The 27452-nt window shown below is 44.3% G+C and overlaps 1 protein-coding gene across 1 annotated transcript in view; it reads right to left on the bottom strand.

The window, feature by feature from the left end:
- IBTK (inhibitor of Bruton tyrosine kinase) overlaps positions 1-27452 on the bottom strand; it is a 239787-nt gene that overhangs the window by 98777 nt on the left and 113558 nt on the right. Inside the window, 2 exon segments of the mRNA XM_033937433.1 lie at positions 9487-9604; positions 18117-18218. Of these exon segments, the coding sequence (XP_033793324.1) occupies positions 9487-9604; positions 18117-18218 (220 nt within the window).

Genomic DNA, 27452 nt, shown 5'->3' with positions numbered 1-27452 from the left:
TCCTCTGCCTAGGAAGTCGCTGGGAGGGGGGAGGCTTTCGGTGGCCCTCAAGGGCTGAAGAAAAAATCCGACTCAAAAGTCGGGTTGCGTCGGTGATCCCCGGTGGCTGGAAACGGCAGGGGCTCTATGAGAGAGCAGAGTCCTCCTGCTTGCACGGCGTCGGGCGGAGGAAGGAGGGACAAGATGGCAGAAACTTCCTCCTTCCTCTGCCTAGGAAGTCGCTGGGAGGGGGGAGGCTTTCGGTGGCCCTCAAGGGCTGAAGAAAAAATCTGACTCAAAAGTCGGGTTGCGTCGGTGATCCCCGGTGGCTGGAAACGGCAGGGGCTCTATGAGAGAGCAGAGTCCTCCTGCTTGCACGGCGTCGGGCGGAGGAAGGAGGGACAAGATGGCAGAAACTTCCTCCTTCCTCTGCCTAGGAAGTCGCTGGGAGGGGGGAGGCTTTCGGTGGCCCTCAAGGGCTGAAGAAAAAAATCCGACTCAAAAGTCGGGTTGCGTCGGTGATCCCCGGTGGCTGGAAACGGCAGGGGCTCTATGAGAGAGCAGAGTCCTCCTGCTTGCACGGCGTCGGGCGGAGGAAGGAGGGACAAGATGGCAGAAACTTCCTCCTTCCTCTGCCTAGGAAGTCGCTGGGAGGGGGGAGGCTTTCGGTGGCCCTCAAGGGCTGAAGAAAAAATCCGACTCAAAAGTCGGGTTGCGTCGGTGATCCCCGGTGGCTGGAAACGGCAGGGGCTCTATGAGAGAGCAGAGTCCTACTGCTTGCACGGCGTCGGGCGGAGGAAGGAGGGACAAGATGGCAGAAACTTCCTCCTTCCTCTGCCTAGGAAGTCGCTGGGAGGGGGGAGGCTTTCGGTGGCCCTCAAGGGCTGAAGAAAAAATCCGACTCAAAAGTCGGGTTGCGTCGGTGATCCCCGGTGGCTGGAAACGGCAGGGGCTCTATGAGAGAGCAGAGTCCTCCTGCTTGCACGGCGTCGGGCGGAGGAAGGAGGGACAAGATGGCAGAAACTTCCTCCTTCCTCTGCCTAGGAAGTCGCTGGGAGGGGGGAGGCTTTCGGTGGTCCTCAAGGGCTGAAGAAAAAATCTGACTCAAAAGTCGGGTTGCGTCGGTGATCCCCGGTGGCTGGAAACGGCAGGGGCTCTATGAGAGAGCAGAGTCCTCCTGCTTGCACGGCGTCGGGCGGAGGAAGGAGGGACAACACATTGCCAGATGTTGTGTGGTAAGAGCAGGTAGCGTACCTGGTTTTAAGAAAGGTTTAGACAATTTCCTGGAGGAAAAGACCATAGTTTACTATTGAGACAGATATGGGGGAAGCCACTGCTTGCCCTGGATCAGTAGCATGGAATGTTGCTACTTTTTGGATTTTTGCCAGGTACTAGTGACCTGAATTGGCCACTGTGAGGATAGGCTATTGGGCTAGATGGACCATTGGTCTGACCCAGTAAGGCTATTCTGTTCCGCATGAATCTGGAAACCATAGGATGAGCTGAAAGGAGTTTTCCATGAACTGGCTCATGAAAAGCAACAATAGCACTGAGGTGGACTCTGATGGAAGTAGACTTGAGACCAGAGTCAGACAAAGAAAGAAGATAATCCAACAAGGTCTCCACTGCAAGGGAAGTGGGATCATGATGATGAAGAAGACACCAGGAAGAAAATCTTGTTCACTTCTGATGGTAACATTGCAGAGTGGCCGGTTTCCTGGAGGCATCCAGAAAAGAACGAACGGGCTGAGACAAAAGAGTATCATGTGAAGTCAGCCCGAGAGATACCAAGCTGTCAGGTGCAGAGACTGGATGTTGGGATGCAGAAGGGTCTGCTGATGCTGTGTAAGCAGAGAAGGAAACTGTGGAAGAAGAATAGGCTCCCTGGAACTGAGTTGAAGTAGAAGGGAGAACCAATGTTGCCTGGGCCATCGTGGAGCGATGAGAATCATGGTGGCCTGTTCCCTCTTGAGCTTGAACAAGGTTCGCAACATGAGTGGCAGCGGAGGGAAAGCATACAGGAACATATTGGACCAATCGAGGAGAAATGCATCCGCTACCAGATGGTGAGGAGAGTAGAGTCTGGAGCAGAAGAGGGGCAGCTGGTGATTGTGAGGAGCTGCAAAGAGGTCTATCTGAGGAGTGCCCCACTGAGCGAAGATGGACTGTAAAGTTAAAGGATCGAGAGTCTACTCGTGAGGCTGGAAAATTCTGCTGAGATTGTCCGCTAAGGAATTCTGTTCTCCTTGAATGTAGATAGCTTTCAGGAATAATTGGTGATCTGTGGCTCAAGCCCAAATTTTCTGGGCTTCCTGGCACAAGAGGCGAGAGCCTGTCCCACCCTGTTTGTTGATGTAGTACATCGCAACTTGATTGTCTGTGCACAGTAGTAGGACTTGAGGAAAGAGAAGATGTTGGAAGACCTTGAGGGCATAAAACATTGCTCTGAGTTCCAGGAAACTGATGTGATGTTTCTTTTCCTGGGCTGTCCAAAGGCCTTGAGTTTGGAACTCGTTCAAATGAGCTCCCCAGGCATAAGGGGAGGCGTCGGTGGTGATGACAAGTTGATGTGGAGGTAGATGGAACAGAAGACCTCTGGAGAGATTTGAGGATATCAACCACCATTGTAGAGAATGACGAAGAGATGATGTCACAAATATGTGTCGTGAGCAAGGATCCGTCGCTTGGGACCACTGGGTAGCTAGGGTCCATTGAGGAGTGCGCAGGTGAAGACGTGCGAAGGGTGTGACATGAACTGTTGAGGCCATGTGACCCAAAAGTATCATCATTTGCTTGGCAGGGATGGAATGTTGCGGCAGCACCTACTGACATAGAGATTGAAGAGTGCGAAGACGGTTGGACGGCAGGAACGCTCTCATGAGGACTGTGTCCAGCACCGCTCCAATGAATTGAAGTCTTTGAGTGGGGATGAGATGAGATTTGGGTAGATTGATCTCGAACCCCAGAAGTTGTAGAAACAGGATGGTTTGGTTGGTGGCCAGGAGCACTGTCTGAGAGGAAGTGGCCTTGATTAACCAATCGTCCAGGTAAGGAAAGACCTGAAGGCGGTGAGAGCGTAGAAAGGCAGCCACCACAATCAGACATTTGGTGAACACTCTTGGAGAGGAGGCAAGACCGAAGGGCAGCACCTTGTATTGGTAATGACAATGATTGATCATGAAGCGGAGGTACTGTCTGGAGGCCAGATTGACCGGTATGTGAGTATATGCTTCTTTGAGATCGAGGGAGCATAGCCAGTCGTCTTGAGTGAGAAGAGGGTAAAGAGTGGCTAAAGAGAGCATCCTGAATTTCTCTTTGACCAAGCATTTGTTGAGATCGCGAAGATCTAGGATGGGTCTGAGATCTCCTGTTTTTTTGGGGACCAGAAAATAACGGGAGTAGAATCCCTGCCCCTTTTGAACTAGAGGAACTTCCTCTATGGCGTTCAGAAGAAGGAGGGATTGAACCTCTTGAAGAAGGAGGGAAGACTGAGGAGTGTTCAAAGCAGACTCTTTTGGCAGACTTTGGGTAGGAAGAGTCTGAAAGTTGAGAGAGTAGCCGTGGCGGATGATGTTGAGGACCCACTGATCCGAGGTGATGATTTCCCAACGGCTGATGTAAAAAGCAAGACGTCCTCCTATGGGTCGTGGAAGATGGGCAGATGGTAGAACACTAGCTATGCCCTGGAGAACCAAGTCAAAAGGGTTGGGTAGACTTTTGCGGTGGAGGAGGCTTTACCTGTTGTTGCTGTGCTGGCCTAGGAGTTTGCCGTTGTTGTTGGCGCTGGCGTCTAGGCTGTTGAGGAGCCAGTGGCAAAGGGCGAGCTACATAGCGGCGTTGGTAGGCCGATTGCTGCCGAAAAGGCCGGGCTGGTGGGGTCTTCTTTTTAGTTTGAGGAGAGTATCCCACCTAGTCTCATGGGCAGAGAGTTTTTGTGTAGTGGAGTCCATGGATTCTCCAAAGAGCTCATCGCCTAAGCAAGGCGCATTAGCTAGTCGATCTTGATGGTTGACATCAAGTTCTGAGATTCTGAGCCATGCCAGACGACGCATGGCAACCGACATGGCCGTGGCTCGAGAGGTCAGTTCAAATGTGTCGTAGATCGACCGGACCATAAATTTGCGAAGCTGTAGGAGAGATGAAGAAGTTTGGCGAAACGCAGATCTCTTACGGTCAGGGAGGTACTTTTCAAAAGCAGTCAGATTTTGAATGAGATGCTTTAGATAAAAAGAAAAATGAAAGGCATAATTCCCTGACCTGTTAGCCAACATCGCATTCTGATACAACCTCTTGCCAAATTTATCCATGGCCTTACCTTCTCTGCCAGGAGGGACTGAGGCATACACACTAGCTCCCGTGGATTTTTTTAGTGTGGATTCTACTAAGAGAGACTCATGTGGGAGTTGCGGTTTGTCAAAGCAAGGAATGGGGATGACTTTATACAAGGAGTCCAATTTACGAGGGGCTCCTGGGATAGTCAAAGGTGTCTCCAGATTCTTGTAAAAAGTCTCTCTCAAGATATCGTGGAGGGGTAATTTCAGAAATTCCCTTGGAGGCTGGTCAAAATCCAGTGCATCAAGGAACGCTTTGGATTTTTTTGACTCAGCCTCCAAGGGAATAGAGAGAGATTCACACATCTCTTTCAGAAATGAGGTGAAAGAGGTTGCATCTGGCTTAGAGGACGGATCTAAAACAGAAGGATCCTCGTCAGCCGATGAACACTCACCCTCAGAGAGAAGAGGCTCTTCGGAGTCACCCCACAGATCAGGATCCCTAACTTGGAAGCTGCGATCCCAGGACTCCGGTGTGGAAGGTTCCAGGTGTCAAGTTTTGCGTGTCGATTTACCCAACCTTAGAGAAGCGGTACCGGGAGATGTTAAGGGCTGTATCGGTGCCGAAGTTTGCACAGCCTGGTGTAAGGACCTCGGTTCCGGTGCCAAGATCGGCATGGATACCGAGGAAGCAGAATGTACTGGTACCGACAAAGTGGATGCAGATAAAAGAGGCTGCTCCACTGTCGGTACCGGTGGCTCAGACCGGAACGGGACTGGAAGGCTCGGTGTCAATAGTGCGGGAAGGAGCTGTTGCAACTGCTCCTTGAGTTGCACCTGCAGGACGGCAGCAATTCGCTCGTCCAGCGAAGGCTTTTTTCTTCTGTGGTACCTGCGGTGCCGCTCGACGCTCCGAAGAGGAGGAGCCCGAGGTTGAGGGGCTTACCTCAATCGGGGCGGAGCGCTTCCGCAGGCGCCTCGAGGTCGGCAGGACTGGGCTCGCTGCTACTGAGACCGGAGGATGCTCCAGCGGGGAAGGCTTCTTAGCCGGCTTACCTGAAGGATGCGACGCCGGCGCGGTGTCGACGAGGTGGGTACCGACTAAGACGGGGCCGATGTCGGTGCCGCAGGATCAGACATATCGGCACCAAATAATAACCGTTGTTGGATTTGACGGTTTTTCAAAGTTCTCTTTTTTAAAGTGGCGCAGCGGGTGCAGGTGGACGCCCGATGGTCTGGACCCAGGCACTGTAAGCACCAGTTGTGCGGGTCGGTGAGAGAAATGGGCCGTGCACACCGCTGGCACTTCTTAAACCCGGGTTGGGGGGGCATGAACGTGAAAACGGCTTCTGCCAAATCGAAGGCCGAGGCCTCGATGGTGGCAACAGGCCCCGCCGGGGTGAACCAAAAAAAAAAAAAAGTGTTGTTTTTTTTTTAAACAAGAAAGAATAAAATAGAAACAGGAAAAAGTATTTCCTAACAGGGTTTACGCGAGCGAGAAGGATAGAAAAAAATCTTTTCAACAGACGTTGAAAAGGACGCGTCTTCTTAGCTCCGCGGAAACTAAGAAACTGGGGACCGCGCACCTCCGTCGGGCGGGAAGGCACTCGCGCGTGCGCGGTGCGGCCTGCTAGAACTTTCCAAGTTCTTAGAGTGCAATCACTCTAAAATTGTCCGTACCGGGGCTTCGTCGGTGCCGTCACCCATCAGTCAAGAATATGCTGCCTGCTTGTCCTGGGATAAAGCCTCCTTCCCTCACGTGTCGCCTATTTTCAGCCCCAGCTCCAAAACAATTTTACTCCCCCCCCAGCCCTTCTCCCCCGGCCCAGTAGCACCTCTTCCCTGCTCCCCCTGTCTCTCTTCCTTGCTCCTCCGGTCCAATAGCACCTCTTCCTTGCTCTCCCGGCCCAGAAGCACCTCTTCTCTTCTCTCCCTGTCCCTCTTCCTTGCTCTCCCGGCCCAGTAGCACCTCTTCTCTTCTCTCCCTGTCCCTCTTCCTTGCTCTCCCGGCCAAGTAGCACCTCTTCCCTGTTCCCCTGGCCCTCTTCCTTGCTCCCCCGGTCCAATACCACCTCTTCCCTACTGTCCGTCCCTCTTCCTTGCTCTCCAGGCCCAATAGCACCTCTTCCCTGCTCCTCGTCCCTCTTCCTTGCTCTCCCGGCCCAGTAGCACCTCTTCCCTGCTCCAACAGCACCCCTTACCTGTTTCCCCGGTCCAGTATGCAGCGTTGTGAGCATCGCGGCCGGCTTTTGTGAACCTCGTAGGCCACTCTGCCCTTCAGAAGTACGTTCCCTCTGACGCGATCGCGTACATCAGAGGAAACATTCTACTGAGGTGCTGTGCGGCTGGGAAGTTTAGTAGAGCCAGCCACGATTCTCACTGGAGCAGCGCCTGACCCTCAGCAGATCGAAGCCCTCCTCCCGGCAGCCGCCGCCAGCACCGCTACAAGAAGCCCTCCTCCCGGCAGCCGCCGGCAGCACCACTCCGCCTTCTCAAGCCACCGAATATGGCTGGCTTCCTCCAGCGGTTGGTGAGTGAAGGCGGGAGGAGGGGAGAGGCCAAAATGTTCCCTGCCGCCGGGTTCTAAAATGGAACACGGCCACGGATCACACACCACAGTGGCAGGGATCACGATGCGCCGGTAAGCTTTTATTATATAGGATATATGACACAAAGAATTCCACCAGAAACTGTAGTTTAATCTACTCCAATTTTTCCAATTGAATGTAATCTGTTGAAGAAATTTGATTCTTTGCTCTCATTGACATGCCACATAATATAGTATCATATGATAAAGCCACCGGATTTTCTAACAAACAATTTATTTGGCCCCAAATTGATTTCCAAAAAGCCAAAATGAATGGACAATAGAATAATAGATGATCTAAAGTCCCTGCTTCGAGATGACAATGCCAACATCTATTAGACTTAGAGCTATCTAATTTTTGTAAACGAACAGGGATTTTAGTGTGTAAGTTTAATTAATCTCCAAGGATGTTTTAATAAAATCCCATGGCTTTGTCCACTATCAGCTCTGCAATTTTACACAAACCCCTTCTTCTATAAATACTTTGACATTTACTGTTCTATATATCCTTCCTGATGGGCAGATTTTCTGCAAGCCTTTCATAATAAACAAAGCTAATTTATTGGTTCTTTTTCTTCTAAACCTTCAAACATTTATTTCCTTCACTCAATTTTACAATCCTACACATGTCCATTCTTTCAATGATAAACCAAGAAAAGTCATAAGAACATAAAAATAGCCTTACTGGATCCGACCAATGGTCCATCAAGCCCAGTAGCCTGTTCTCACGATGGCCAATCCAGGTCACTAGTACGTGGCCAAAACCCAAGGTGTAGCAATATTCCATGCTACCAATAAAAGGCAAGAAGTGGTTTCCCCCATGTCTTTCTCAATAACAGACTATGGACTTTTCTTCCTGGAACTTGTCCAAACCTTGTTACCTTGCTTTACCATGAGCTTATTTTTTAATTTCATAAGAATATAAGAATAGCCTTACTGGGTCAGACAAATGGTCCATCTAGTCTGGTATTCTCTTTCCAATCCAGGTCACGAGTACTTGGCAGAACCCCAAAAAGTAGCAAGATTCCATGTTGCCTATCTCAGGGCAAGCAGTGGTACCCCCCTTGTCTGTCTCAACAGCAGACTATGGACTTTTCCTCCAGGAACTTGTCCAGACTTTTAAAAATCTATGCTGTTCTAATTGCCTCTGGTAAGAAGTTCCAGAGCTTAACTAACTGAGTGAAAAAATATTTCCTCCTATTTGTTTTAAAGGTATTTCCATGTAATTTCATCAAGTATTCCCTGGTCTTTGTACTTTTTGAAAGAGTGAAAAATTGATTTACTTTCACCCATTCTAAACTACTGTACTCAGGATTTTGTAAACCTCAATCATATCCTCCCTTGGTCTTTTCCAAGCTAAAGAGCCCTAACCTCTTTAGACTTTCTTCATACGAGAGTTCTATCCTCTTTATCCTTTTGGTCGCTCTTCTTTGAACCTTTTCTAATTCCGTTAGATCTTTTCTGAGATACGACGACCAGAACAGAAAACCATACTTCTTTAAGCTGTAATAGACACGGTTCTTTGTGTTGCTCTTTCTAAATAACCACTTTTTTTTACTCTCTTTCTACCATTTCTTTTCAAAATCATACTAGCATTTTGGCTCTTGCTTTGATTTACTTTCCCAATCTCTCTTTTAGTTTAGAACACTGTTGTTCAACTTTACAAATAATTTCCCACCCTGCTAACAAGATATGTGTTCCGCTACTAAGAATAACAGATAAAGAGTGATTATCTTTCAGGAATGCTCGACATCTGGATGATATCCTTAGATTCAAAGACAACAGTTCTTTATCTGCCGTCATCTAATACATTACTCTATTATGCAGGACTGCCCCTATGGTTGTGCAAGGCCTGGAGTTCCCTTAATATTGCTTTTTTATTATGTAACTTTCCTCTCCCTCTCTCTCTGTCAAATGCACGCATATTCTCAGACATACAAACTATTCTCCCCTCAACAATCCAAACCCAACTCTCACTTCCCTCCTGGATCTCAGCATTCTTCCCTATAATCCCTCCTACTTAGACTTTATAGAGAATGACACAGTGACAGAATTTGTCACTATCCCCGTCCCCAAGGATAACTGCGGGAAACCATCCTGTGTCCTTCTTTATTGTCTAGCTCAACCTCAGTCCAACACCAGCATACTTCAATGCAAGGCTTGAGGGTCAGTGGTTGTGCCCATTCATACTCTGATTCTTCTCTCTTTCCTTAAAGAATGACATTGAGATGGTTTCTCATGGTGATGATGACAAATTCTACTCTCCTTTTCTCACTCTCTAATGAAGTACTCACTCCCTTTTTTCATATCCCTCTGATCCCTGCATATTTCTCTTCTACCCCTCCCCCTCATAACTCACCACAACTCTTTCCTTCCCAAACTCAACAAGCACCTCTTTCCTTTCTTACAACCTGCCCAGCCCTCAAACCCTTAACACTTCCAGCTACTTGGTTGACTGCAAATGTTTCCTTCTTCTAGCCTGCAGGCCACTTACATTTCTTCTTCCTCTGAGCAGGCAAAATATGTCTGACACCACCTCTTCTCCCAAGTAGTCATAGACTGGGGTGCTTTCCTCAGTTCTTCCCTTCCTTCCCCAGGACAAGTTTATGTGACCTTTTTTAGGACCTTTACCACTTTGACCAGTCTTACCTTGCTTCAAGAAAAGCTGCCATATTGAGTCCTATAAATTGTAAACACGATTGCTTCAACTGTTCAGCATTATACATTGCTGCAAACTCAAGGAGCTCTGCACCATTCTTTAAATTAACTAGAAATAAGAGAGTAAATTGAAACAATTAGTAGGTTATCCGTGTAATGGCTATACACAGAGAGGGCAATTTTTAGATAGCTTGTAGTACTGCGGTTACTTTTCCCTCATGATCTATGCACCAATAGCACAGTTACTTACCGTAACAGGTGTTATCCAGGGACAGCAGGCAGATATTCTTGACTGATGGGTGACGGCACCGACGGAGCCCCGGTACGGACAATTTTAGAGTGATTGCACTCTAAGAACTTAGAAAGTTCTGGTAGGCCGCACCGCGCACGCGCGAGTGCCTTCCCGCCCGACAGAGGCGCGCGGTCCCCAGTTATGATAAGCCAGCTAAGAAGCCAACCCGGGGAGGAGGGAGGGACGCAAGAATATCTGCCTGCTGTCCCTGGATAACACCTGTTACGGTAAGTAACTGTGCTTTATCCCAGGACAAGCAGGCAGCTATTCTTGACTGATGGGTGACCTCCAAGCTAATAAAAGAGGGATGGAGGGAAGGTTGGCCATTAGGAAAACAAATTTTGCAAAACAGATTGGCCGAAGTGTCCATCCCGTCTGGAAAATGTGTCCAGACAATAATGAGATGTAAAAGTATGAACTGAGGACCAAGTGGCAGCTTTGCAGATTTCCTCAATGGGCGTGGATCGGAGGAAAGCTACAGATGCTGCCATAGCTCGGACTCTATGGGCTGTGACAGAACCTTCCAGTGTCAGTCCGGTCTGAGCATAACAGAATGAAATGCACGCTGCCAGCCAATTAGACAACGTACGTTTCGAAACAGGACGTCCCAATTTATTTGGATCAAAGGACAGAAAGAGTTGAGGGAATGATCTGTGAGGCTTAGTACGGTCTAAATAGTAAGCCAAAGCCCTCTTACAGTCCAAAGTATGTAAAGCCTGTTCACCAGAATGAGAGTGAGGTTTTGGAAAAAAGACAGGCAGAACAATGGATTGGTTGAGATGGAATTCAGAGACAACCTTCGGGAGAAACTTTGGATGAGTACGCAGAACCACCTTGTCATGATGAAAGATTGTAAAAGGTGGATCCGACACTAGTGCATGGAGCTCACTGACCCTCCTGGCAGAGGTAAGAGCAATAAGAAAAAGCACCTTCCAAGTGAGAAACTTGAAAGAAGCAGTAGCCAAGGGTTCAAATGGAGGCTTCATTAAAGCGGAAAGAACTACATTAAGATCCCAGATAACAGGAGGAGCTTTAAGAGGTGGTTTCACATTAAAAAGACCCCGCATGAACCTGGACACTAAGGGATGAGCTGAGAGGAGTTTTCCATGGATTGGCTCATGAAAAGCTGCTATAGCACTAAGATGGACTCTGATTGAAGTGGACTTGAGGCCAGAGTCTGACAAAGAAAGGAGATAATCCAACAATGTCTCCACTGCAAGGGAAGTGGGATCATAATGATGGAGAAAACACCATGAAGAAAACCGTGTCCACTTCTGATGGTAACATTGAAGAGTGGCTGGTTTCCTGGAGGCATCCAGAATTGAACGAACAGGCTGAGACAAGAGTGTATCATGAGAAGTCAGCCCGAGAGATACCAAGCTGTCAGGTGCAGAGACTGTAGGTTGGGGTGTAGGAGAGTTTCCTGATGCTGAGTAAGCAGAGAAGGATACAGAGGCAGAAGAAAAGGTTCCCTGGAACTGAGTTGAAGTAGAAGGGAGAACCAATGTTGCCTGGGCCACCTCGGAGCAATCAGAATCATGGTTGCTTGATCCCTCTTGAGCTTGAATAATGTTCTCAACATGAGAGGCAGAGGAGGGAAAGCGTACAGGAACAGATTGGACCAATCGAGGAGAAAAGCATCCGCTGCCAGACGGTGAGGTGAGTATAGTCTGGAGCAGAATAGGGGCAGCTGATGATTGTGCGGAGCTGCAAAGAGGTCTATCTGAGGGGTGCCCCATTGAGCGAAGATGGATTGTAGAGTTACTGGATCGATTGTCCATTCGTGAGGTTGTAGAACTCTGCTGAGCTTGTCCGCTAAGGAATTCTCCTCTCCCTGAATGTAAATAGCTTTCAGGAATAGATGGTGATTTATGGCCCAAGTCCAGATCTTTTGGGCTTCCTGGCATAAGAGGCGAGAGCCCGTCCCACCCTGTTTGTTGATGTAGTACATCGCAACTTGATTGTCTGTGCACAACAGGACAACTTGAGGAAAAAGAAGATGTTGGAAGGCCTTGAGGGCATAAAACATCGCTCTGAGTTCCAGGAAATTGATGTGACGCTTCTTTTCCTGGGCAGTCCAAAGACCTTGAGTTTGGAACTCGTTCAAATGAGCTCCCCATGCATAAGGGGAGGCATCGGTGGTGATGACTAGTTGATGAGGAGGTTGATGGAACAGCAGACCTCTGGACAGATTTGAGGATACCAACCACCATTGTAGAGACTGACGAAGAGATGATGTCACAGATATGTGACGTGAGCAAGGATCCGTCGCTTGGGACCACTGGGTAGCTAGTGTCCATTGAGGAGTGCGCAGGTGAAGACGTGCAAGAGGCGTGACATGAACTGTGGAGGCCATGTGACCCAAGAGAATCATCATTTGCTTTGCTGTGATGGAACGCTGTGGAAGCACCTGCTGACATAGAGAGTGAAGCGTTTGAAGACGATTGGACGGCAGAAACGCTCTCATGAGGATTGTGTCCAAGACAGCTCCTATGAATTGAAGTCTCTGAGTGGGGATGAGATGAGATTTGGGTAGATTGATCTCGAACCCCAGAAGTTGAAGAAACGTGATGGTTTGGTTGGTGGCCAGGAGAACAGTCTGAGATGAATTGGCCTTTATCAACCAATCGTCCAGGTAAGGAAAGACCTGAAGGTGGTGAGATCGCAGGAAGGCAGCCACCACAATCAGACATTTGGTGAATACTCTCGGAGAGGAGGCAAGACCGAAGGGTAGCACCTTGTATTGGTAATGACAACGATTGATCATGAAGCGTAGGTATTGTCTGGAGGCCAGATTGACCGGTATATGAGTGTATGCTTCTTTGAGATCGAGAGAACATAGCCAGTCGCCTTGATTTAGAAGAGGATAAAGAGTGGCTAGAGAGAGCATTTTGAACTTTTCTTTGACCAAACATTTGTTGAGATCGCGGAGATCTAGAATTGGTCTGAGATCTCCTGTTTTTTTGGGGACTAAAAAGTAACGGGAGTAGAATCCCTGTCCCTTTTGATCTAGAGGAACCTCCTCTATGGCGTTCAAAAGGAGAAGGGATTGAACCTCCTGGAGAAGAAGGAAAGACTGATTGTGCGAAGCAGACTCTTTTGGTTGACTTGGAGGAGGTAGAGTTTGAAAGTTGAGAGAGTAGCCGTGGTGGATGATGTTCAGAACCCACTGATCTGACGTGATAAGTTCCCAACGGCTTATGAAATAAGAAAGACGTCCTCCTATAGGCTGTGGAAGTTGAGTAGGAGGGAGAAGACTGGCTATGTTCTGGAGAACCAAGTCAAAAGGGTTGAGTAGACTTTTGTGCAGGAGTAGATTTTACCTGCTGTTGTTGCTGAGGTTGTCTAGCAGCTGGACGCTGTTGCCTCTGACGCCTAGGTTGTTGAGCAGTTTGAGGCAGAGGACGAGCCACAAATCTACGTTGGTAGGTTGATTGTGGACGAAAGGGCCTAGTTGGTGGAGGCTTCTTAGGTTTAAGAAGCGTGTCCCATCTGGTCTCATGAGCCGATAATTTCTGGGTAGTGGAGTCCATGGAATCTCCAAACAGCTCATCCCCTAAGCAAGGTGTATTGGCTAGCCTATCCTGGTGATTAACGTCCAGTTCTGAAACACGAAGCCAGGCTAGCCTTCGCATGGCCACTGAGATGGCCGTGGCTCTGGAGGTCAGCTCGAAGGTATCATAGATAGATCTTACCATGAATTTTCGAAGCTGTAAAAGAGATGAACAAGTGTGGTGAAAAGCAGACTTTTTCCTATCAGGAAGATATTTCTCAAAAGCAGTGATATTTTGTATTAAGTGCTTAAGATAAAAAGAGAAATGGAATGCATAATTTCCTGATCGATTTGCTAACATAGCATTTTGGTATAGCCTTTTACCAAACTTGTCCATAGATTTGCCCTCTCTGCCAGGAGGGACTGAGGCATATACACTAGCCCCTTTGGACTTTTTCAAAGTGGACTCAACCAAAAGGGACTCATGAGCTAATTGGGGCTTGTCAAACCCAGGAATAGGAATGACTTTATACAAGGAATCCAACTTTCTAGGCGCTCCAGGAATAGTTAAAGGAGATTCCAGATTTTTATAAAACGTCTCTCTCAATATATCATGGAGAGGGAGTTTAAGGTATTCCTTTGGAGGCTGGTCAAAGTCCAAGGCATCAAGGAAAGCCTTGGATTTCTTTGACTCAGCCTCCAAAGGAATGGAGAGAGAATCACACATTTCCTTCAAAAATGAAGAAAAGGAAGATACTTCTGGTTTAGAGGAGGCTTCTAAAAGAGACGGGTCCTCATCACCAGAAGAGCATTCTCCCTCCGAAAGAAGAGGATCCTCCGAGTCACCCCATAAGTCAGGGTCTCGAACCTGAGAACTCCGGTCTCGAGACTCTGGAGTGGAAGGCTCTAAATGCCGGGACTTGTGAAGAGACTTCCCTGACCTGCCCGATTCGGTACCGGGAGATGCTACAGTACGCACCGGAGCCGAAGTTTGTACAGCTTGATGGTGAGCTCTCGGCTCCGGTGCCAGAATCGGCATGGAGACCGAGGAAACCGACTGTACCGGTACCGATAGAGTGGACGTCGATAAAATAGGACGGTCCACTATCGGTACCGGTGGCTCAGACCGGACTGGTACCGGCAAATTCGATGCCAGGGCTGGAGGTAGGAGGTGCTGTAGCTGTTCTTTAAGTTGTTCCTTCAGAACAGCAGCTATACGCTCCTCAAGGGAAGGCACCGGTACCGTCTTTTTCTTTAATGGTACCTTCGGTGCCGCTCTACGCTCCGAGGATGAGGACCCCGATGTCGAGGGGCTCACCTCTATTGGAGCGGAGCGCTTCCGTGGGCGCCTCGAGGTCGGCAGAATTGGACTCGCTGCCATCGAGACCGGAGGACGCTCCAACGGGGAAGGCTTCTTAGCCGGCTTACCTGGAGTCGACACCGCCGCGGTATCGCGTGGTGTCGATGATGTGGGTGCCGACTGCGCCGGTGCCGATGTCGGTGCCGGTGTAGAATCAGACATCTCGGCACCAAACAATAATTTTTGTTGAATCTCTCGATTTTTAAGAGTTCTCTTTTTTAAAGTTGCACAGCGGGTGCAGGTTGACGCTCGATGGTCGGGACCAAGACACTGGAGACACCAATTATGAGGATCAGTTAGTGAAATTGGTCGTGCACACCGCTGGCACTTTTTGAAGCCGGGTTGGGGGGGCATGAATGTAAAGACGGCTTCAGCCAAATCGAAGGCCGAGGCCTCGATGGTGGCTAAAGGCCCCGCCGGGGCAAGGCCGAAAAACAGGCAAAAAAACAAAAGTTTTTTTTTTTTTTTTTTTTTAAGAAAGAAAATAAAGAAAAAAGGAAAGGAAATAATATTCCTCAAAAAGTTTACGCGAGCGGGAAGTTCACAAAAAATCCTCTCACAACAGCCGTTGAGAGAGACGCGTCTTCTTAGCTCCGCGGAAACTAAGAAACTGGGGACCGCGCGCCTCTGTCGGGCGGGAAGGCACTCGCGCGTGCGCGGTGCGGCCTACCAGAACTTTCTAAGTTCTTAGAGTGCAATCACTCTAAAATTGTCCGTACCGGGGCTCCGTCGGTGCCGTCACCCATCAGTCAAGAATAGCTGCCTGCTTGTCCTGGGATAATAACTCATATTCATACTTTCATTTTGAAAATTGTCTGAAGAAAAAGAACCTCTTCTGAGGGTACTTTCCCTGATGAAAAACAATGTGCAAAGTTTAGCAGATATTAAAAAATCATGTGCTAAAATAACTTCAGCCCTAATTCAGCTCCCAGGAGGGATTGGTCATCTATCCTGCCGATGATCACACGGGCATAGGGGGGTTGTGTCCGGCAGGCTAGATTGGGCATCTCTCCTGCCGGAGAAGATTCAGGGGATGGGGGTCATGGGTCATCGCGGCAGGAGAGATCGGGCATCTCTCCTGCCGTGATAGTTACCAGTGTGGGGGGATGGGTTGCCTGAGCCGATTAGGGCAGCCACAATCAGCTCAGAGGCCCGATTCAGAACTTATACCTGTTTTGACTTGGTCTAAGTCAAAACGTATACGTTCCGTCTGGCAACCTGTCAAACCTTTTTTGTTATGGCTGCTGGATGACTAAGTCTAGTTCGGCCCACCTCCCACCCTATCCACGCCTTCAAAAACGCCCCTTTTTGCTCTAGGCGTACAGAGGCAGGGTAAAAGCCTAAGCTGGTTTTAGATACATCTAAAACCTGTTTTGATTATCGGTACTTGGACGATCTGTCTTTCTGATCGTCCAAGTACCGACTTAGGCCGCTTCTTGGATGTTTTTTTATTATTATTATGAGCCCCATACTATGGAAAAATGTGTAATTTTATTTGGATCACCTTCCTTTTTGGGGGAAAAAAAATATCTAAAAGAAGGCTAGGCAATCTTCAAATAGCTTTTTTACCCAGGTAAATGGTTTCTGAAAATTCCCCTTCCCACATCTACTACCTCTATTTGCCACAGTGCTGACCCTTTGTAAACTCGATTTTGTTTTAATTAAGGTAGTTTTAGTTTATTGTTTTGTTACTGTCTTATCTTTTGTATGTATGTGTTTGCTACTGATTTCATTTTTGTAAGTTGATTATCACAGGTGAAACTGTACTTCAACATCTGGAATTCTCTACTGCCTGCTGCAGAAGAATCTAGGGAGTCCTTGCAACAATTAGTAACTAGTCTCCATCCTGAAAATAGCCTGAATTTAATAAAAGCATGAGGTATGTCTCATTTTGAGACATGACGGGGGAACTATATGTACCGTTGAGCCATAAGACCTAATAACCTCAACATACCCCCTAGTTGAGGATTTTTACCTCACTGATATTTCTTTTTGAATAGGAGGAAGGTTGTTCCTTGAGGTATGTCTAACAGATTGCCTATGAATTGCAAATGAAATGAAGGGCTCAAGTGAGACTTCAAGAAATTTATGAAGAATCCTAGTAACACCAGACCCAGAACGTTTCATGCACTGATCCACTGAGCCTTGAGCCCCTTCCTGGGATGGGCTCTTGATCAGTCAGGGAGGTTAGTTAGAGCTGCTGTCTCAGCACCCTGTGGTTCTGAGTTTGATCCCAGCCTGCTCCCTGTGACTCTGGGCGAGTCATTTAATCCTCCATTGCCCCAGGTACCATAGTTAGATTGTGAGCCTGCCGGGACAGATAGGGAAAATACTTAAGAGTACCTGATACTATTCAATGTATTGTAAATCACTTTGCGTGAATCTCTTCATGAAAAGGTAGTTAATAAATCTCAATAAATAAATAAATGCATTCACTTCCAGTTTGCATAGATGGGCAGCCACAATAGCTCGGTATTATCAGCCCAATTATCAAAGCAAAGTTACACATTTCTAGCAGGTTGTAAACACAATCTGCAGATTTTTAAAAAATTATCTGTATTATTTGGTACATCTTTGAGATTTAAGAGTCCAATTTCAGCAAATAATAATAAACTTTTTTTTTTTTTAATCTTTATTCATTTTCAGAAATTACAACGAGTGTACAATAATCACTCAGAATTATATTAATTAATCACTTTTAAACTTTTATTAATATTGACTGGGGTTGCCATTCAACATATTACTGGAAATTGGAAGGATTATACTAAACTTAATTATACCTTTTGGTGGAATTCAGTTTGTCATATTTATAAAATGGAGAGAGTGCTTGCTATACAGCAAGGGAATTATCATAATTTTAAAAAAATTTGGGGGCCATTGATTACATATTCTAATGATCAGACACCTTAAACACCTTGTTATTTATATAGGATATAGGTAGGGTGGGAATGGGAAATATAATATTTGTTAATTGATCTAGTATTGATGGATGGGGTGGGGGAGGGATTCTTTCATACTCTAATGACTATAAGTAAGAATGCCAAGTGATTTGTAAAATTTTTTTGACTTGATTATTGTACACTTGTTATAAGATATGAAAATGAATAAAGATTTAAAAAAAATTATCTGTATAAAGCTAAGCCATTTAAATCACTACATTGGTTTCATACAAATAATTAGGGGCTGGTCCTGCTAATGTGGTCATTGCTGAAAATGTAGATTCTGTATCTCTGTTTATAGACTAAATATACTTATAAGGATATGCAACCATTCTTAATTAGTGTGCAAGAGTGACTACTGCGTTTAGCCACCTAATTACCATGATATGTTATTCGTTTTCCTTCTTCCTTTGGATTCATACATATTAAAGCACATATATAATACAAGCAAGTGTATCCTGGAAAGTTTCTAGAATTTCGATTAGCACTCCCTCTATAGACTGCATTTACTATTAAGAACAGTCTATAAAAACTCACATTTTTCTGTAATTGCTACTTCACATATCTCTTTCAGTCGTGCTATAAGGAGTTGATCTGCTACCACAAGAACATTACAAACAAATTCCACATTTTCCGACTCTGGAAAGTAAAATGAAGAAATAGAAAGATATGCATTTTGATTAGTTTCCTATAAGGATGCACAAAAGAGAAAGAGAAATCATGACATGCCCTGGCCCTTTTACCAAGAGAGAAAGAAGAGGCACAAAGAGGGCTTTAAACCACAGAAATCAGCCACTTACCTGCACAAATCCTTTGAAAACTGGCCCCTAAGGGGAAAACTTTTTTTTAAAATTCTTTATTCATTTTAAAACTTTCATCAAGTGTACAAAAATTGCAACACAATAACATAGATTTAACCACTTGTACATCTTATCGTTATATCTTATAATTGCAAATATAACCCTCCCCCTCCCATCCTGAAATCCCTCTAGTAATTTTATTTTTCATATAATAGAAACCCTCCCCCCACCCCACCCTTATCTTACATAGTTAATAGAAAAATATTAGAAAAATGGCATCAATCATGACAAAAGGACGTTAATGGTTCCCAAATTTTAATAAAGTTTTTATAATTTCCATTTTGCACCGCTATTGATCTTTCCATTCTATAACTGAATTCCACCAAAACTTAAAATTAAGCCTACTATGGTCTTTCCAGTTATTAGCAATATGTTGGATGGCTACTCCGGTCAAAATCAATAAAAGTTTGTTATTACACATTGATATCTGACTCTTTTTTCTCATAGACATACCAAAAAGTACAGTATCATAAGTTAATGCTACGTGATTTTCTAATAAACAATTTACTTGATCCCAGATTGAGTTCCAAAAGGCTAAGATATGGGGACAATAGAACAAAAGATGATCTAAAGCCCCTAAATCCAGATTACAATGCCAGCATCTATTAGACAAAGAGCTATTTAACTTTTGCAATCTAACTGGGGTCCAAAAAGCTCTATGTAACAAGAAAAACCAAGTTTGTTTCATAGATGCTGACATTGTACATCTCATTCTCCAAGACCAAATTTGTGGCCATTGAGATGCTGAAATATCATGCTTAATCTCAATGCTCCAAATATCCCTAAGACCATTTTTAGGCTTTTTTTAACCAATTCACTAATAGTTTGATACCAGTGTTCGGCCTGATGTCCCAGAAAGTCTGCCTGAAAACATAAAAATTCTATGCTAGGTTGAGTATTTAAAAGGGGAAAACTTAATAAAGGGGCACCTATTTGTAATGTCCAAAGAAGCACCCACTTTTATAATAGTAACACAGGCACCTATATAAAACATGCGTCAAGAACCAGTTCAAATAGCGCAGAAATGCTCCTCCCTTTCCCACCTCCTTTATGGCACCTCCTTAAGATATTTATAAACTGGTTCGGGGGAAGAAGAAAGGAGAATAAAATGAAAGCTGCCACCATTGGGAAAGCGTAGCAGAGTGTAACATCGTGGTTATAACTACAGCCTCAGCACCCTGAGGTTGCGGGTTCAAACCCATGCTGCTCCTTGTGACATTAGGTGAGTCACTTAGACCTAGATTCACTAAGCCCACTGATCTTACCCGATCCATGGGCGATCCTAGGCAGGCCGACTGATTCTACAACCCTCTGCCAGGTAAATGGGAGTGATCGGAGGCACGCCCCTCACTGACGAGATGAATCGCTACAGAGCAATCCTGACGCATGCGTATACCATCTACTTTGCCTGTAGATGGTCTGCAAATGTGTTTACTGTCTGTTTTTTTTATTTTTTATTTGCCCCGATTCTCCTCCTCTCTGCCGCCCTTCCCTGCAGTGCGAGCCCGTGGTTTTGAGTCACGGGTTTAAAGCAGAGCTGCGCACAGGAGTGCAGCCCTGCTTTAAACCCGTGGGTTAAAATCATGGGCTCGCACTGCAGGGAAGGTGTCTCCAAAGTTTGCAAGCAAGCCCCCTATCAGCTGTAAATAAGGAGAGCAATGTTAAGGCAAATCCGAAAGTTTCCTAGGACGGGGAGGGCACTATTGAGCAGGTGGATCCTGAAGGAAGCAAAAGTTGGAAAATAAAAACACCCAACCCTCTGGATCTGGACACTTTTGGTTACTAATTAGAACTAAGCTTTTTTTAAATTCTAGAAAACAGAGAAATTAAGCTTGGCGGCAGAACAGGAGAGTCGGGGCTCTTTTCTCAGCTTCTCAGCACTTTCATTCATTTCAGGCACTGCTTTAAAGGCACTCCGGGACAACAAAGGCTCGCAGAGAGGCAGAGCGGCAGCAGCCCACATGGCTTCTGAATTTTTGCCTGCCCACACGGCTTCTGAAACTCAGGAGCAGGAGAGTCGGGGCAGAGAGCAGGGTTTTTGCACAAGCGACTGATCCTCAGCAACTACTACCAACTCTCCAATCTACGAATCGCGACCCCAGACTACAAAACTTTCAGAAAAGAAATAAAAACCCTGCTATTCAAGAAATCCATGAAGACTAACTAACACCGTATGAAAACATTTCAATCCACTGAAGCAACCCGCTCTACTCTGTAACACCTCTGGACATGTCCAGAAATCCTCTTCTGTAATCCGCCTTGAACAGCAAGGTAATAGCGGAATAAAAATCACTAATGTAATGTAATAACAAGTTGAATAAACAAAGACAATAGCAGACACAGATTTGTGCTCTTAAGTTTTTCTCAGTTTTTAAATCGATGTAAACTGTGAACATCAAAGACTGAAAGGATGCCTGCAATTTGGAAAATTGCCCCTTTAAAAGCTAATCAAATTTTTATTTTGGCAACTGACAGAACTCTGTCCGTATAGTTATACATCATATTCATTAGCAACTTTTATCACCCTTATCTTAGTCTTTCCTTGACCAATTAGGCAGAATTGATGGGCCAAAAGGTTCTTAACTGCCAATCATATACTATGCTCCTGTCTTTTAAATTCACAAAGTAATAGCGCATAATTGATTTGACAATTACAATTCACTGAGCGATTAATCAGGCTGAAATGTTGTTAATAAAAACTTATATTGGACAAATTAAATTCACAAGTCATCTGAATTAATGAAGGTGCTCCAGAATTATTAAAAAATAAGTAATATCTCATTTTGCACATACTGACAATAGTCTTAAAATTAAAATAAAATCATTGTTCACAGAAAACTAGTCATCATTTTTTTTTTTTTAATTTTTATTTATAAATTTTCCATTCTTACAATATTTGATTCATATATAATATTATCAATTATTACATATCAAAATTTTATCATTAATAATTCATATTATTTAAAATATAATATGATAAAGATTATACAATAACATATAGAATATAAATCCCTTTCCCTTTTTATATAATATGTTTCCATTAATTAATCAGTTCCCACCCCATTCATATATAATTTTTATCATTGTGCTAAGAAACTAATCATTAGAATAATTTGTCAATGGTTGCCAAATTTTCTTGAAATTAGGAAGATTTCCCTGTTGTAACGCTATTATTTTTTCCATTTTATAAATATGACAGACAGAATTCCACCAGAACGTATAATTTAATTTGGTATAATCTTTCCAATTTTGAGTGATTTGTTGCATGGCGACTCCTGTTAATATTAGTAATAGCTTATTATTGTTTGCTGAAATCGGACTCTTAGTTCTCATTGCAGTGCCAAATAATATAGTGTCATATGAGAGTCCTACATGATTTTCTAGTAATTTATTAATTTGGGGCCAAATTGAATTCCAAAATGCGTTTACACAGGGACAGAAAAAGATTAAATGATCTAACGTCCCAATTTCCAATTTACAATGCCAGCATCTATTAGATCTAGTACTATCTATTTTTTGCAGGCGCGTTGGGGTCCAGAACACTCTATGTAATAAAAACAACCATGTTTGATTCATAGATGCTGACCTTGTAGATCTTAATCTCCAGGACCAAAATCGTGGCCATTGAGATTCAGAAATTGTCTGACCAATCTCAATACTCCAAATATCCCTAAGACCTGTTTTCTTTTTTTTATTTAAAAATCCGTATATCAATTTGTACCATTTTGCGGCTTGGTGACCCAAAGAATCCGTCTGGAAACATAGAACCTGTAGACTATATTGATTATTTAGATTTTTCCATTCAGGGAACCCTTCCTGAATGGCCTGCTTCAATTGCATCCATTTAAAATATTGTGTTTTATTTAATCCAAATTTATTTTGCAATTGTGAAAAACTAAGCAGTACCAGATTGGCTGTATTTAGAATGGCGGCTCCTGTTCCCTTTATATCCAGAACAGTTAATAACTATAACAATGCCTAAAAGATATAAAGACCACAGAATTTTATTTGACACTTGGAAAACATTGAGATATATCAGTAATCTATCACCAGAACCCATTGCTAAATCTCTAAATCAATCAATATGGATAAACTCCAGGATCAGAATTGGCGGAATTAAAATCGTCTGGAAACAATGGATAAATGCAGGAATAAGAACATTGAATGATGTTATATCAGAAGGATCACTGCTTAGTTTTTCACAATTGAAAACTAGTCATCATTGTTCACAGAAAACTAGTCATCAACTCTAGAGTGGGAACGTAATTATCCAAAATTGAATAGTGAAAAAATTATTTTCTAATATTCTTTAAACAGGCTGACAGCTGTTCTCCTAAATTACTACTATTAATGTGGTAAGAAATTAATATCAAAGAAGCTGAATTGTTACCATACAATAATCATGCAAATAAATTCTGTTTATCTTGTTTCTTAGGGTAGTATGCTACAAATACATTTAGAGAGAAAAATAAATTCCTAAATTCATACAAAAACCTGCTGTTCATCTCACAGAATATCTGCAATAATATAACGCATCCTACTTTGTAAAATTCAGCTCTCAAAATGTCCCATTTTGCTAGCAAATTTAGGTAAAAAAATAGCATCCAATTCAGAACATTCAATATTTCCCGGGTATTTAATAAAAAACTTGTTGAACACAGAGCTTTTTGTAAAATACATATAAAGACATACAAGAGTACACATGTATTTGCTGGGACATAATGGTACAATATTTTACAAAAACACGTGAAAAACAGAAGACCTGTATCACTTGGGGTGTTACATGTACAAGCTGAGGCAGCAAATATATATTAAGTACTGTATACACTCGAATATAAGTCGATTCGAATATAAGTTGAGACCCCCGTTTTCCCCCCCAAAAAGGAAGAAAAAAATGGTTGACTCGAATATAAGATGGGGGGCTTAATATTCAAGTGCAATGCCCTGCCAAGATCTGCACCCAGTGTTCCCTTCCTCATGCCCTCCCCTGCCAGGCTCTGCACTCAGCCCTCCTCCCTACTATGCCAGGTTCTACACGGAGCCCCCTTCCCTACCAGGCTTTGTACCCAGCCCACTTCCTTCCCTGCCAGGCTTTGAACCCAGCCCCCCTCACTCCCTGCCAGGCTCTGCATTCTTCCTCCCCCCTTTCCCTGCCAGGCTCTGCAACTTGTCCCACCTTCCTGCCCTGTACCCTCTTCCCCCTCTGGTGGTCTAGTGGTAGGCCAGGACAGGAGCGATGCCTCCCATCTCCTGTCCCGGCCGATACTAACAATTTTTTACCCCCCCACCCCCCACCTGCGTATCTTTTCTCGCATCCCTGGTGGTCCAGCGGTGTACGCTCACTTTTGCTCCTTCTTCTGAACTTGCCGCCAGGTTGGAGGTTCTTGGGGGGTGGGGGCGGTCGTTGGGGGGAGGGGGGTTTGCGTCGAGGGCAGGAGGGCCTGGGATCCCTCCTGCCCGTAATGTAGTGCAGGGTGGGGGTAGGGGGTCGCCGTGGCCAGGAGGGTTTGGGCTCCCTCCTGGCCCGAACAACTAGCGGGGGGGGGGTTTCCAGGGCCAGGAGGACTTGGGCTCCCTCCTGGCCCGAACAACTAGCGGGGGGGGGGGGGGGGGTCGCCAGGGCCAGGAGGACTTGGGCTCCCTCCTGGCCCGATATTATCGGGGAGTTGGGGAGTCAGCGGGGCAAGAGGGCTTGGACACCCTTTTGCCCCGATCGTGTCGGGGGTGCCACGGTTGGCTGGGGCAAGAGGGCTTGAGCTCCCTCTTGCCCCGGTCGTGTCCTGCGGGGGGGGGGGGGGTGAATCGGACGTCGGGGGGGGCATCAGGCTTTCAGGGTGGGGACAGGACTTCAAGGGGGAGAGGAGAGTCGGGGTGGCCAGAGGAGAGTCGGGGCGGGCGAAGGGAGAGTCGGGCAGCATGCGCGGTATACGGGTGCGCAGTATATAAAAATTTCTGTACATAAATTTGTGTTTTTCACGCGCTATACCCGTGTGCGCATTTTACACGGGTGCGCGTTATCTACGTGAAAATACGGTACTCATGTCAGTTTTAATCTTTCCCACAAGTAATTCCCCAATCCCTTGTCGTGTTTGTCCGTCTCAGATGTAAGATTTGTGTATCAAAGCAGATCCTGATTGGTGAGGTCCGACTTTAATGCAGGAAGAGGCGGTCGGAGCATACCACGAGTGATTTCCTTCACTCGCCAGCGCTCTGGCTGCTCTCTCCTGCCACTCTGGTTGCCCTCTCCTCTCCCCCCCGCTGAAAACCGTATTCGCAGTTTTTCAAGATTCACGGGGGTTCCTGGAACGGAACCCCATGAATTTCGGTGGAGTACTGTAGTAATATTTTACAAGAGAGGCACTCATCAGGAAGCTGCATAAGCCTCAAATTGTTGAATCTTGCCCTTTTATACATTTCTTGAATCCCCAGATCCAAAGAAGCAGCTAGCTCAAAAATGCTGATGGGGAAATTTTAGTGTAATTTTTTTTGTAAAATAGCAAGTGTACTTCTATTTTAAAAATCCACCAACCAAGAATACAGCTCCTGGAAATCTGTGTGGTGTAGGTATACGTTTGTGAAAAGTAACTTTTCTAAAATTAGTTACATGCATATGGCCATTTGCAAGCATCAACTAGCTTTTTTAAAATGTTTTAGCAAATTATTTTTTTTTCCAAATCTTTATTCATTTTCATTTCTTACATCAAGTGTACAATAAAATATCAATTAGATCATACAAATTTAGCAAATTATTAAAAAGGTCTTTGCTTTTTTTTTTTTAATGTGGCTTTTGGTTCACTCACCCTAGATAGTTTAGTTGAGTTTGTCCTGGGTAACTAGGATGTTGCTTGATTGTGTATGTCTGGTCTGAGTGTGCTTTCTTACGATTTTTGACATTCTTTTAAATCATTTTATTTTGTACATCATTTTGTTCTGGTTAAACAGTATACCAAATTTAGGGGTCCTTTTGCTAAGGTACTGACAACTGGCATGCGTTAAATGCTAAGAAGCCCATTTTATACCTATGGGCTTCTTAGCATTTACATTAGATTACATTGATGTCTTCCATCCCGCCAATACTTTTCAGTTCAAGGAGGTTTACAACAAGAAATTAGCCTGGCATTCCCAAGGGAGATTACAAGGTTGATAGCTATAGTATGCGTCAGGATCTAGGAATGGTTGATACGGTTTGGTTATATCATTTGATAAATTTCTTGAATAGTATGGTTTTCAGTTCTTTCCTGAATGCTTTGTAGTTGGGCGTCGTGGTCAGCAGATTTGAGAGGTGGTTGTCTATTTATGCTGCTCTGGTGGCTAGTAGACCATCATATATTTTTTTGCTTTGCATGCCTTTGATTGGGGGGTGGGTAAAGTGTGCTTGAGTTCTCCTTGGTCTGTTTTTCCAGATTAGGCGGTTGTTCAGATAGCTTGGTCCATTTCCATTTAGGGCTTTGAATAGGGTGCAGTAGAATTTATGTTGTATGTGTGCTTGTACTGGAAGCCAGTGTGAGTCTTGGAAAGCTGAGGTAATGTGGTTGTATTTTTTCAGCAACTATATTAGTCTTAGGGCTGTATTTTGGACTGTTTGTAATTGTTTTAGCATGTTGGCGGGGCATGACAGTTAAAGTATGTTACAGTAGTCCAGGAGTCCTAGGATTAGCGCTTGTACTATGAGTTTGAATTGTTCGTTGTTGAAGTATTTTCGGACTTATCTTAAGTTGCACATGGTTGCGAATGCCTTCTGAACCGTTTTGCTGATTTGAAGTTGCATGGTGCAGCCTTTGTCTATCATTATTCTCAGCAGTTTTAGGTTGGGTTGTAAGGGATATGTGATGGAGTTTATTTCTAGGTTTGTTATGGTTGGGGTTTTGTTTTCATTTTGTTCACAGGTCCATAATTCTTTTTCAAGAATAGATTATATTTTAGTATCGAATCAGATAGTTCAAAAAGTGACAAAAGCCACCATAGTTCCTATCATTTTTTCTGATCATGCTGGTGTATGGATTGAGTTACAGTCTGATAAACAACATTATTGTAAATCGGTTTGGAGATTCGATAATACTTTGATTGCGGATTCAAATTTCCTTGAAGAATTTAAATTAAAAATGATTGAATTTTTCAAACTTAACACCTCAGAAGATATTAACATAGAAACATTATGGGATGTATTTAAGGCTACCATGAGAGGTAATATTATTTCATATTCGGCATATATTAGAAAACAACTTAAAAAACAATTTTATGATTTGGAAAAAGAAATTAAATATTTGGAGAATAAATTAGTTGATAAATGGGAATAAAGTACATTACAGGCTTTATTAAAAGCAAAAGGCAAATATAATGCGATATCTTCTAAATTTATAAGGAAAGATTTGTTTTCCCAACAAACTCAGTATTATGGAAATTCAAATAAGGCGGGAAGATTATTGCCAAATTATCTTAAAGCAAAGAGAACAAAAATTATTGCTGTAAAGTATGAATATGGAGAAATACATATTAAAATTGAAAATATTTTAAGACAATTTCTAAATTTTTATAAAGACCTATATTCTTCTGAGCCTTATGGTGATAGGGAAAAAGATGGTTTAGAATTTTTAAATCTAATTGTTGGACCAAAGGTTCCTGAACATATCAAAAGAAGCTTAGAAGAGCCTATATCACTAAAAGAATTAGAAACAGCATTGAGTTGGATCAGCTCCAGGTGGTGATGGTTTTACAGTAGAATTTTATAAATCATTTCAAAGTACCATTTTACCCTATTTACTAAATTTATATCAATTTCAACTGAATAAAGTTTGCATTACAGGTACTATGGCAGAATCATTAACAATTGTTTTGCCAAAGCCAAACAAGGATCCCACTTTGGTTTCAAACTACAGGCCTATCTCGTTAATTAATGTTGATGGAAAACTTTTAGCAAAAACATTAGCTTTACGATTGGCTAAAGCTCTCCCTTTTATTGATATGCACCAAACAGGATTTGTTGCTAAAAGACATTCTTCTAATACTAGATTGG

The sequence above is a fragment of the Geotrypetes seraphini genome, chromosome 3 (assembly GCF_902459505.1).
Source record: "Geotrypetes seraphini chromosome 3, aGeoSer1.1, whole genome shotgun sequence".
Classification (NCBI taxonomy): domain Eukaryota; kingdom Metazoa; phylum Chordata; class Amphibia; order Gymnophiona; family Dermophiidae; genus Geotrypetes; species Geotrypetes seraphini.
This window is presented reverse-complemented; position numbering and strand designations above follow the sequence as displayed.